Here is a 12,961-nt window from a genome sequence, read left to right on the forward strand (position 1 = left end):
CTGTTTGCTACCTGCTGTCAGGTATGCGTGTTCACGTCCACACGCAGGAAAAACCTGCTGACTGTTACCAAACGGAGCAGAAATCTCATCACTGGACAATAATGATGAATGAACTCAGAGCTGCTGATATCAGCTCTGATTTCAGGGGAACTAAACACAGAAATGATTGGCTCATTTGAGCTTTCTGAGCCATTATCTGCTGGTGTGTCGCTAGTTGGCAGAAAATGATTTGTATTCCTGTTCAGGGCTTCAGTGTTTATGAGTCCAGATCCAGGTGACAGCAAGTCAAAATGATGTTACCTGTCTGTGTCCAGCAGCAGCCTGTATTCACTTTGAATATTGTTATAACCTGACATGGATCAGTTTGTCTTTGATTGGTTTGTAAATGTCACTGTTTCCATTGGACCTGAGTGACGTACAAAGACAGAGAGGGAGAGAAAGGAGAGAGAGGATGGAGACAGCAAAGAGAGAGCAAACACAAACAGGTGAGAGTGGACAGGTGACCAAGGTCAGCAACCAATCAGAGAGCTTCTGTTTGACCCACAGTCACTGATGATGACTGCACATAACCAAGCAGTGTGTTACTCTGATATCAAATATGGATCCTGCTCTTATAATAATGATCATCAGATGATATTATTGTGTTATTTTGTAGCTGAATACGATGTTTGTGTGATTATCAGTGAAAGAAGCAGTGAGGAGGATGGAGAGAGAGAGAGGACAGAGGGTGAAGTTAGAAACACTAAAAGGATTTTTCATGGATTTCATGGATGATTTGAGTGATTTCCAGCAGGACACTTAAACATGTCAGTGGACGTCCTAAAGAACATATTCACTGATATGAAACGTGTCATTGAACAGGATTAATATCAGTGGAAACATGGTGGAAACAGCTGTGACTGCATGGATGTGACACACTTCAAATCTGTTCTCCACTCTTGGATTTGGGATCCATGGAGCTGCTGCTGAGTCTGTACAATAAAGGAATGGTGTGGAAGGTTGCAGCGTACGGACACAAACACTTTCTGCTTACAATCTGATTTTATTTTCAAAATTAAACTACTAACCTACACTGATCAATGATGTTAATGATCACATCTGGACTCACCCAGCCTTTCTGCAGTTCCTCACAGCTGGAATCAGTCTCTGTCGTCCCTGCTCTGATGTGTTGTACTTCTGCAGGTCCAACTCATCCAGAACCTCCTCTGACATCTGCAGCAAGAAGGACAGAGCTGAGCACTGGATCTCAGAGAGTTCCTTCTTTGATCTGTTCTCTGACTTCAGGAACTCTTGGATCTCCTGATGTACTGAGAGGTGGTTCATCTCCATCAGACAGTGGAAGATGTTGATGCTTCTGTCAGGAGAGATTCCATCACTGTTCATCTTCTTCAGGTTGTTGATGACTCTCTGGATGGTTCCTGGACTGATCTCTGTCTGACCCAGCAGACCTACTAAGAGTCTCTGGTTGGACTCCAGACAGAGGCCATGAAGGAAGCGAACAAATAGGTCCAGGTGGCCATTTTTACTCTGGAGGGATTTCTCCATGGCTCTCCTCAGAAATACATCAAGTGATTGGAGATCATCGTCATCAAAAAGACTGGAAATCATCTTGATTAAAGATTTTGGTTTAAGGAAGTTCTTCAGCACCTTTTTCTTCCTGTTGGTGTGACATTGGAACATGTAGACTGCAGCCAGAAACTCCTGAATGCTCAGATGAACAAAGCAGTAGACTGGTTTCTGGAAGATCACACACTCTCTTTTGAAGATCTCTGTACAAACTCCTGAGTACACCGAGGCCTCTGTCACATCCAGACCACACTGCTCCAGGTCTTCTTGGTAGAACATGATGTTTCCTTTCTCCAGATGTTCAAACGCCAGCCTCCCCAGCTTCAGAAGAACTTTCCTATCAGCCTCCGTCAGCTCCTGTGGACTCGTCTCACGTCCCTCATGGTACTTGTTCTTCTTCCTCTTTGTCTGAACCAGCAGGAAGTGTGAGTACATGTCAGTCAGGGTCTTGGGCAGCTCTCCTCTCTGCTCTGTAGTCAACATGTGCTCCAGAACTGTAGCAGTGATCCAGCAGAAGACTGGGATACTACACATGATGTGGAGGCTCCTGGATGTCTTCATGTGGGAGATGATTCTGCTGGACAGCTCTTCATCACTGAATCTCCTCCTGAAGTACTCCTCCTTCTGGGCGTCAGTGAAGCCTCGTACTTCTGTTAGCCTGTCAACACATGTAGGAGGGATCTGATTGGCTGCTGCGGGTCGGGAAGTTATCCAGACGAGAGCCGAGGGAAGCAGATTCCCCTGGATGAGGTTTGTCAGCAGCTGGCTGACTGATGACTTCTGTGTGACATCAGACAGCAGCTTCCTGTTGGTGAAATCCAATGAAAGTCTGCTTTCATCCAGGCCGTCAAAGATGAACAAAAGCTGAGAGACAGCCAGCTTCTCTGCTGTGACCTTCTGTAATGTTGGATGGAAAACATGGAGCAGCTCCAGAAGACTGTACTGCTCATCTCTGATCAGGTTCAGCTCCCTGAATGAAAGCAGAACCACCACACTGACATGTTGGTTCTCCAAGCCCTCTGCCCAGTCCAGAGTGAACTTCTGCACTGAGAAGGTTTTTCCAACACCAGCCACGCCGTTGGTCAGAACCACTCTGATGGGTCTCTGTTGGTCAGGTAAGGCTTTAAAGATGTCCTGGCACCTGATTGGAGCGTCATGGAGGGCGTCCATCTTGGAAGCTGTCTCCAGCTGCCTCACCTCATGTTGGGTATGAACCTCTTCACTCTGTCCCTCTGTGATGTAGAGCTCAGTGTAGATCCTGTTGAGGAGGGTTCTACTTCCTGTTTCATCACTTCCTTCAGTCACACGTTCACATCTCCTCCTCAGACTGATCTTATGTTCATCTAAAACCTCCTGCAGACCAACATCTGCTGAAAGAAAGAAAAACAATGAGACTAAAGAGAAAGAAAACTCTTCAATGTCTGAACAACACAAGAAGTCCAGTTTTCAGAAATGAGTCCATCAGCAGACAGATGTTCAGTCTTACTTTGTACACAGCTGCTCTGACTGGCTGTCTGCAGTCCAGCTCTGCTTCTGGATCTTTCTCCACACTGTGCAGAAGCTCTGATGGTGACACAGAAAAGTCACAGTGGAGATACTTCTGTCCACCTTTGATTAGACTCATTATAAAAAGGAAACAAAGTTTGAACACAGTCATGTTTCCAGTTCACTGACTTACATTTATTCCATGGACACTCACTCTAACCTGAAGCACAGCTACAACCCAACATTGTTGAGGCCTCATCTCCTCCTTTCCTGACTGTAGAGGTTAAATATGCAACAACCAACAAATAAAAGAATTTGGTTCATTTCAAAGAAATTCACACGGTGACCAAGTAAAGTAACCGTAGTAAAGGAGACAACATCCCGTTGATGGTGGGATTATTTGAAAGATTTGCTTTAGTCACGTCACCAAATGCAGTTGAACCACCCGTGGATCCATGTTTGACCATTCTACCACTCTGAGCTCTGCTTTTGAATCATTTTATTATTATCATCATTCATTTATTCATTCTTTGGAGGGGGGCTATTTCCTAATGCCGCCCTAATAAGCTGATGTTCAAGGGGAAATATAACAGAAACTCTTTCAGTGTTATTCATTAATAAATTAACAGATAAACTGTGAAGAAGAAAAAAACTGAGATTTAAAGGAGAGAGTGAGAAACTTGATCATCATCCTCATAATACATGTTTATCAGTATCTGCTGTGACCATACTGCAGTAATAACTACAAGTCTACATTTCTGTGACTGTTGATCAATCACAGCAGGAATCTGAGCTCATCTCTGCACACAGAGCAGCTTCAGCTCTGGGATAAACTGCTCGCTTCACGTCCTTCTCAGCTCACAGACACTCATCCTCATATTTTCCTTTAACATTTGATGGTATAATTCATCTGAGTTTACACTTTATCTGCATAAATACAGAAAAACAGACCCAAACACCATTAACCATCAGTTTCACCATGTAGAATATATTGTTGTTTCCTTGCTTTTAATTCAGAGAAAAACTCTGATTTGGATTTTCTCTGTTCTCTTTGCCACAGCCCATCCCAGCAGCAGCTGAAGCAGCTGACTGTCACAACACTGAATAACACTTTAGGAGGAATTTCAGAGGTCAGTAAAGCTCCAGTTTCAACATCAGTTAATTAATCATAGTTCATCATAAATGTTAACCTGGCTGGCACACATGTTAATGTTAGCCATTTAAATATTAGCAGTTAGCTGAGGCCACAAGAAGAAGAGGCCCTAGAAGAACAATGGATGATAAGATTAGATTTTCAAGACTGGGCAGAGACGTGTTTTCCTTTACTGTCTCTTACAGAGGAGGGAGCAGATACCAGACGAGGTCACGGAGGTACGGGGAGGATTCGCAGCAGACAGCAAGACTGCCACGTCCATGCGAGAGAGCGATGGCTACGATAATCTCTGTTTTTGTCTCCCTGTATAATGTTGTACAGCCCATGTGAGGGTTATCCTCTCTGTGAACCAGATGCTTGATTTCACACAGAGGTCCACCAACTGACTTTGATCAGTTATGGAACGATTTACCTCGACAGGCTCCTTCACTCGCTGCTTTTAAACCTCCTTTAAAACACACTTTTACTCCCTGACCTTTGACCCAGTGTGACATGTTGACTCACTACCTCAGACAGCTTAAAATAGTCTTTTTGTTTTTTGGTGCTGCCTAAAAGAACCGTAAAATATCTGTCCTATATACAGTTATGTTCATATATTTTTGTACTACATCAGGAAACTCAAAAACATAGTTTTTAATATTTTAATCCTTATTTTTAAAACTGTTTTTGTCATTTTTCTTCTCCCATTGCATCAAAAATCATTATTTACACTGAATAAATGAGTCAGCAGCTCTCTTACATTGTTGCTGCAGGTTCATTCCTGAACGATGGAGGGTTTCCTTTGGACCCATCACTCCTCACAGACACACAGCTGGATGCTGCAGATCCTGCTCCATCCTCTTCCTCCATCTTCTTGATGTCAGGGTGGAGTTAGTCTGAGAGGCAAACACACACACTCAGAGGTGCTGTTGTACTGGAAACATCACACTGACGGGTTTCTAAAGTTCTCATTGATCATTTCATGGAGTTTCTGTGGTAAACACTGTCCTGTGACGTATGTGTTATGGTGAGGGTCATGAGGGCTAACCAGCCCCACTCCTTCCTCCTCATATTTCAGCTTGAAGCACAATAACAGCCTAAACCTAACCAGGAGGCTGTAACCTCAAAGGGACTTCATGGTTAGAAATAAAGGTTCAATGAAATGAAGCAGATCATAAAAACATGAGTTCCAACTTTAAAAGAAGCATCCACACGATGACGGCACAGCAGAGGAGCACTTTCTCTAACACACTGATTCAGTTCCACTGACACAAGGACACACACAGGAAGGCACACACACACAAGCCTTTATAAGAAACAACACAATCATCTGCGCTTGACTTGTCAATCCAAGTCCTTAGCCCATGAGCCCGCGGTATCAGACCAGAGATATTCCCTTACTTTGAAAAAATAAAGCCAGGTTTCAGAACAGACCTGGGCCCTGTTTCAGGAAGCCGGTTTAGTGGAAAAACTGAGTAAGTATACCCTGAGTTAACGAAAACTCTGGGTTTTCGGTTTCACAAAGCGAGTTCAGATGAAGCCTCAGTGAGTCACTATGACGACACACTCCGTGAAGCTAACCTGCCCCCTAGCAGGTTTACTACAACTAACCCTGACTGTCTCCGCCCCTTTGTCGGAAACCTGACAGTAGGAAGTGTCGGACATGGCGTGCCCCGTCCTTGAAGAGCCAGTAGATCGTGAAGCCCAAATTCTCCGCAGAGCTCTCCGCCGGGAGAGAGTGATCAGAGCGCGTTTGGACATTTTATCATTTCCTGATGATTTTCTGTGTGAACGTTACCGTTTCTCAGCACAATCTATAAGTTATTTGGATAACATCCTCAGGCCATATATTACGCATGTGACACATCGTGGACATCCTCTCAGTTCATTACATATTATTTGTATTGCACTTCGGTTTTTTGCAAACGGGAGCTTTCTGTATAATATTGGTGACGCTGAGCACGTTTCCAAGGCTACCGTCTGTCGGGCAGTCAGGAATGTTACAGTTGCACTGAAACGTCTCCTGTACTCGTTTGTGTTCCCCGGTCATAGACCCACAAGATTCATCAAAGAGGGATGCCACAAAATTGCAGGTATCAGGATGACCAAAACTTAATTCATGATGTGGTGCTACTTGGACTACTACTTAAATTTTACATTTATTTTCAGGGTTCCCAGGCGTGATTGGCTGTACAGATGGCACTCACATTCCAATCATTGCTCCTTCAGTAAATGAAGGAGACTATGTGAACAGGAAGTCTTTCCACAGCATTAATGTGCAGGTACATAGTTCCCTGTAGCATTTCAAACTAACAAATTATTTCATTATAGTAATGGATGCTAATTTGTGTTCTCTGCACTGTGAAGATCATATGTGATGCTGCCAACATTATCACAAATGTGGAAGCCAAGTGGCCAGGCTCTGTCCATGACTCACAAATATTCCGTGAATGTACACTGAGCACAAAATTTGGACATGGTGAGTTGAGAATACTTTAAAATATATAAAGACCAATTGCTTCAGGGACATTTGAACTGAAGTGTATCCTTCTGTCTTAGGAGAGTTCACTGGCTACTTGCTTGGTGATAGGGGGTATCCATGTTTACCCTATTTGCTTACCCCTTACCCTGACCCTGAACCGGGCCCACAGCAGCGATATAATCTGGCTAATTGCAGGACAAGAGCCAGAATTGAAATGACTATCGGAATGCTTAAGGCCCGGTTCCAGTGCCTGCAAAGACTCAGGGTCACCCCAGAAAGGGCATGTGACATTATTGTGGCATGTGTGATTCTTCACAACATTGCCACAATTAGAGGAGAACACTGTCCTTCTGAACCAAACATCAGCAGTGATCCAAACCATGAACATCCTGACCCTCCCACGGACATACAAGATGGAAGAGCAGTCAGAGACACCATATGTCACAATCATTTCCTTTAACCCATCACCTCAACATGTTGAAAGAAGAATAAACAGATTTTTTGTTCAACTGGCTTTATTGGTCGCCTGTGTTTCCTGTACACAAAGTATTAAAAGATGTAAACCTCATAAAGTGTCTCTGTTGCTTCCTCCTCTGTAACAGCTGTCAATGTTTCTTCATTATTTTCCTGTAGTAAAGAAGTTAACAACATTGCTGTTCTACTGTAAACTCATATAATCTGTGGAGTATTACTCACAACTGCATGTTGGTCTGGCTCAACAGGAGGCTGCACCAGATGCAGTACACCATCACCATCAACTGATAGAATATGAGGTTTATACAGGTCACTTATAACTTACAAGGGACCAAATGGCAATTAACAAACATACCAATCACCTTACACTTCATTGTCATTATGCTCTCAAAGACAACCAAGACTGAGGGAAGGCAAAATCAGTAGGAAAATAACTTCACTACAAAATAATCCATTATGGTAAAGAGTTTATCAAATGAATGAGTAGCACTGCAAAGGTGACTGTGAAGAAAGGATGTATGCACATCATGTATTATTTTGAATTTACCCCTTATGTAGGCACTTGTGTCTTGCGGGGTTATTGACTCAGAGGATGTCCCCACAGAGATGCCTTCGGCCACAGGGCGCCCACTGTTTTGGCTGAGGGCCAACTGCTCAGCCTCTGTGAGTGGTGGTGGTGGTGGAGGACCCCCACCTGTTTTTCGGGCCTCCGCTTTTTTTCTGTTGGCTATAACGGGGTCACATTTGAGCATACAGAGTAAGCAAATATGTACTTGTAATGTGCTCAGATAATTTCAATAAGTGCTTACAGAAAGAAAATTAATGTAGCCTCTAACTGCAATTGATTTACATCGGACAAACAGACCAAGCACTATGGCTCATAATACAATTACACCTCACCTGTTTGGACTATATTTTTATATTTCATTTTTACTTGCTGCCAGGCACGTTTGGGGCCTGTTGGGTTGCACCTGCGCTCACATCACATCACAAAATAAAATGTATAAAATAACAAATAAAATAACATATGATAAAATAACGTGTTAAATGGGTGGAAATCCCTAGATCAATGTTTATATTAACACTCACGCATTGACTCTGTCGGCTATGTTTTGCCATGAATGCTCCCTTTGTTTTGCAGCTGAGGCTGTGTTACTTTTTTTCTGCAAAATTTGCATGTTATCGGCATATGCTGCCATCAGAATTTCGGCCTCAAGCGCTGTGAAATACATTGACCGCGCCTTCTTTCCCTCCGTCTCCATGGTGACTCGCTTAATCTGTGCTCCGCTTATCAGGGCTTTATGTATCCTCGTCCGCGCGCTTCACTTGGGGTTAAAGCAACTCCGCGTTGATTGAACTAATTGTTATCAGCCTTTCTGAAACCGAATATTCCGAGTTGGACAGTTCGGGGTTACTCAACCCTGCGTATCATTTTTAACTCTGAGTTTTCTAAACCGGCTTCCTGAAACAGGGCCCTGATGTTTATGCTACAGCCTGTTTACCAATATAATCAATATCAGATATCAGAGCAACAGAAACCTCGGTGATCAGGACGCTGGGACTGAGAACAGGAAGTGGCTCAAACGTCACAGTTTCATAACGTCACCCTGAACTCCACTCACGGAGTTTCTGTCGCCATTGTAGTTTTTAAAGTCCCGTGATAAAGGCGGGGCTTTCTGTGAATCCGCACGCTCATTGGCTAATAGCTCGAGATTGACACATCGTTATCCAATGAGCGTGCGGGAACTTCCGACATAAAGTTGTTTCCTTTGAAAAACCAAAGTCTGATTATTTTTGCCTCCACTGACGGAGCCTGTTGTTCCCGCCACAGAGACACAGTAATGTCAGAGCGGTGTTAACACTCACCCTGCCTCAGCACAGCTCTCACTCTCCTCCTGCTCTCTCACACTAAACGGAGGCTCAGCTAAACCCACTTCCTCTCTACTTACAGGAAACCAGCGCTCAGAGGAGCCGACCAGCCTCACATTTCACCCACAGACACGAACAGCGTGGAATTATTTTATGTCATAAGAAGAAACATATTCATGTTAACACTCACCTGCCTCAGCTCCACCTTCCTCCTCCTGCTGCTCTGAACGGAGGCTCAATACTTTCACTTTCACTGCTGCTCCCTAAACACAGAGGATGCTGGGACTTGTAGTTGTTTCCTTCCGGTGCGGTCTTCCTCTTTGTTTGTTTGTGTTCAAGTTATTTCGATCATGTAAACATCAACAGAACACGTGAAGCCACACAGAGTTTGTATGTCGAGGTGGGTAGGAGGGTTTGAGGGTTTGGGGAGGGGTCAGAGGGAAGAGGTCTCTCAGTCTGGACAATCCACATTGATGGCATTGCATCTTTCAACGTGTTTGTGGGTCGATTTGGATGCTCCAGGTGTGAGAGCAGCCACTCAGCCTCTACTGCAGATGTGTGTCACACGTTCATCTAGTAGTAGGCTATGGCACTTGGCCACAGGTGGCAGCAGTGGACTGGCCTCCATGTGAGACTGCTCCAGCTGCTATGTGATAGTCCAGCTGCAAACTGAAGATCATATGCAAGTTAAACTGTACAATATAAAGCGCCTTGAGGCGACTGTTGTTGTGATTTGGTGCTATATAAATAAAATTGAATTGAAACTCAGAATATTCTTAACTTAGCTTTAAAACCAACCCAATCTCTCCTCCACACTCACAAACAAAGACAAACCAACTGACACATCTGAGTCCCTCACTTTCTTCAATCCACTCACTCTCACAAGCTCCACTTAGTCACACTGGCTCTGTTTATTACTAATTACTATTGTCTCCCCAGAAACACTTCCGTTTTCTTTTTTCCTATTTCAGTTGTGTTTTTTGTGCTTTTGCAGCGTTTTTGTTATTGCTGGTGTGTTCTTAAGTTGCAGTCCGTTTGGCCTCTCAGGGCCACCGTAGCTATAGGCCAAAAATAAATACATAACATCATTTCAAATCAGTTTAAAGGTTTATTTGCAAGACACAAAAACAGAAAAAATGAAAAGTTACAAATGTATTGTGCATGAAACAGGAATTCAAACGTGGCTCAAATGTGTGTCACAAGTTCATCTGGCTGTAGGCTATGGCACTTGACCACAGGTGGCGCTAATTGACTTGACTCCATTTGAGTGCACACAAAGTAAACTGCACACTTTAGTTGTGAAGCGAAAACGCTGAAATCGCAGTAATAACACGTACGAGGGGAACGATAACGAAGACCAGATGCTCCTGATCGTTACTCTTGCTGTCCTGTGAACAGCATCGGCGTGGTGTTAATGGTTTGCTTTTGTTTTGGCGAGCGCCCCGTGAATGAGAATATGACCAGGTAAACCCGCGACATTTTTAAATAGTTTGTCGTTCAACAGCAACAAGACTGACGGAGTGTGTTTGAGGAAACCTCACAAATGTCACAGATGAAATATTTGGTGTTTATTTGCTGGTTTGTCGGTAGCAGCTCCTTCAAAGTAAGTCTACCACACATCTGTTTGACCAACGCCAGTTGATTTGGATCACCGGTCCAAACAATTTGAACTATTGTTGTGTTTCCTTTTGTGTTGAGTTTGACTGATATTTGCTGGATAGCAAATGTTTTAAAGCTGTGCAACCTTTATCTGCACATAGCAGTTAAACTGTTTAGATCAATCTTTATTGATAATATACATTATTTATTTATGAATTACATTATTTATTTATGAATTACTGTGTACACAAGAATAAGTTAATGTATTAAGTTAAACTGGCTGAAATTTTTGTATTATTCTTGTGATTTTTGTTTTATTGGCCCTGTTTATTTACAGGCCAGGTGACCCTTTAGGGGTTTAAAATGCTGAGCCAATGAACGGCTGGGAGCAGGAATCTTTCTTCACTGAAGCTTCCACTTCCACGGGTCTGGTAGGAAGTTGTCCAAGCCAACAAAACAAACAGACAAAAAATCCATCTATCAATCACCTGGATCACCTGTTGAGAAAGAAAAAAGAGAAAACAAGCAAACAAAAGAGAGCAATATAATAAACAACATCACCGCGATGATCTATGTGAATATAACTGTAAATACTAAATATTGAATAATATTGTGCAGCACGTAAGATCGACAGCGCACAGTGTGCTTTGAGGTAGCAGCCAAAATGCAAGGCAAGTTTCTTTATATCGCACAATTCAACAACAAGGTGATCCCAAGTTCTTTACAGAACATTAAAAAACAAAAACAGATAAAAAGCATGATTTAAACGTGATGTGCCCGTGAGCTCCGCCGGCAGCCAGCTGTGCCAGAGTGACCGAGCCCCAGGCTGAGAGGCCAAAGGCACCCCAACCCCCGAAGGAGCCCGAGCGAGCCCCAGGCTCCAGGCCCCGACAAGCAGCCACCAGGAGTGAGCCGCTGCGTACCTGGACGCCCATCCCCAGACACAAAGAACCACCAACGCACCGATGTCTGAGGGCGTCTGCCACTGGCAGGGGGAGTGGTGGGGGGAGATAGGCCTCCATACCTTGGAGGGCCTGAGATGTCCCCAGAGAGGTGGCGTCTGATACCCGACCTGACATATGGACACAGACAAACAGGCACACACAGATACAAACATCCATTCCCACCCTCATGCTCTCATATGCACTTACTCAGCAGCAGGTAAGCGCATAGCCCCTCCTGATAGCCCTCAATGTCTACATGGATTTAAAATTGAGAGGTGGGCAACGGCGCCAGGGGTGAGGTCGTACACCCTGATGGTCTTCTGGATGCCGTGTAGCGTTCCCACCCCCAAGGTCCTATATGTATGTGTTATGAGAATGTGAGTAATGTGAATGTCTAAGTTGTGGGCTAAAATTGAGGCAGAGGCAGCCAAAAGGGGACAGAGGGGGGGATGCCTCCTCTGCACCCTGGTGACACACCTTTACCCCAAGGCCCTGCATGTGTGGGTGATTGTGGTGGAGCGGGAAGAGGGAGGCAGCTGGAGATGGGGAGGGAAGGAAGGGAAGGGCAAGGGGGCCCAAGCCCATCTGGACTGGGGCCCAGTTCAGCAGCGCCGCCCGGCCCCACAGAGCCCAGGACGGCCCACCCGATCCCACCACAGAGAAAACTGCACCCACCCCGTCATCCAAATTCAAATTCAAATTCAAATTTTATTTGTCACGTACACAGTCATACACAGTACGATATGTAATGAAATGCTTGGACAACTGCTTGTGACCTAAAGAAAACAAAAAAGGAAAAGGCTATGAATAAGATAGGAAATAAATAGGAAAAATTAAAAAGGGTAAATTTAACTAGGAAGGAATAAAATATAAATTAAGGTTAAAAATGAAATAACTGTACAACACAAATTAGAATGAAGGGTAAATTTAACTGGGAAAGAATAAGATAAAATATATAAATTAAAGTTGAAAATAAAATAACTGTACAACAAAATACACAATATAGAACTATATAAGAATGTATGAAGAAATATAAATAAATATATACACAATAACAGCAGCTGTACAAGTATTAACCTGAAATGAAGAATATAGTGACCAGTGTTGTGCAATCCACATTATGTCTTGTGCAGTGCAAATATGCTTAAAGTGATTTAAGTGATGAAGTGAAAACAATGTCCAGAAAGTCCAGTGTGTGTGTAAGAACCATATGTGTGGGTCAGTACTGTGTGGTGGTGTGATTGAGAGACCGTATCGCCTGCGGGAAGAAGCTCCTCCTCAGTCTCTCTGTGTTGGTCTTCAGGGAGCGGAATCGCTTTCCTGACCTCAGCAGAGAGAACAGTCTGTTGTTGGGATGGCTGAGGTCCTTCACGATCTTCCTGGCCTTGGTCCAGCACCGCCTGCTGTAGA

General features: G+C 43.8%; 2 protein-coding genes across 3 annotated transcripts in view; one reads left to right on the forward strand and one right to left on the reverse strand.

Moving 5' to 3' along the window:
* LOC146634664 (neuroligin-2-like) overlaps positions 1-12,961 on the forward strand; it is a 107,669-nt gene that overhangs the window by 67,222 nt on the left and 27,486 nt on the right. The gene's annotated exons all lie outside the window — the stretch shown is intronic.
* The window catches only part of LOC146634667 (protein NLRC3-like), a 90,697-nt gene that overhangs the window by 583 nt on the left and 77,153 nt on the right, over positions 1-12,961 (reverse strand). Inside the window, exons 2-4 of one of the 2 annotated variants that reach the window (XM_085379147.1) lie at positions 4,944-5,079; positions 3,053-3,129; positions 1,109-2,936 (exon numbers count right to left, since the gene is read on the reverse strand). In XM_085379147.1, the coding sequence (XP_085235273.1) occupies positions 1,109-2,936; positions 3,053-3,129; positions 4,944-5,053 (2,015 nt within the window). In that variant the 5' untranslated portion in view covers positions 5,054-5,079. Of the gene's footprint in view, positions 1-342; positions 407-1,108; positions 2,937-3,052; positions 3,130-4,943; positions 5,080-12,961 lie in introns of those variants that run through there. The other variant, XM_085379148.1, reaches the window with a different exon arrangement.

Source organism: Diplotaxodon limnothrissa, linkage group LG3, assembly GCF_057381915.1.
Source record: "Diplotaxodon limnothrissa isolate DT_005_m linkage group LG3, D_limnothrissa_male_GT1.1, whole genome shotgun sequence".
Classification (NCBI taxonomy): domain Eukaryota; kingdom Metazoa; phylum Chordata; class Actinopteri; order Cichliformes; family Cichlidae; genus Diplotaxodon; species Diplotaxodon limnothrissa.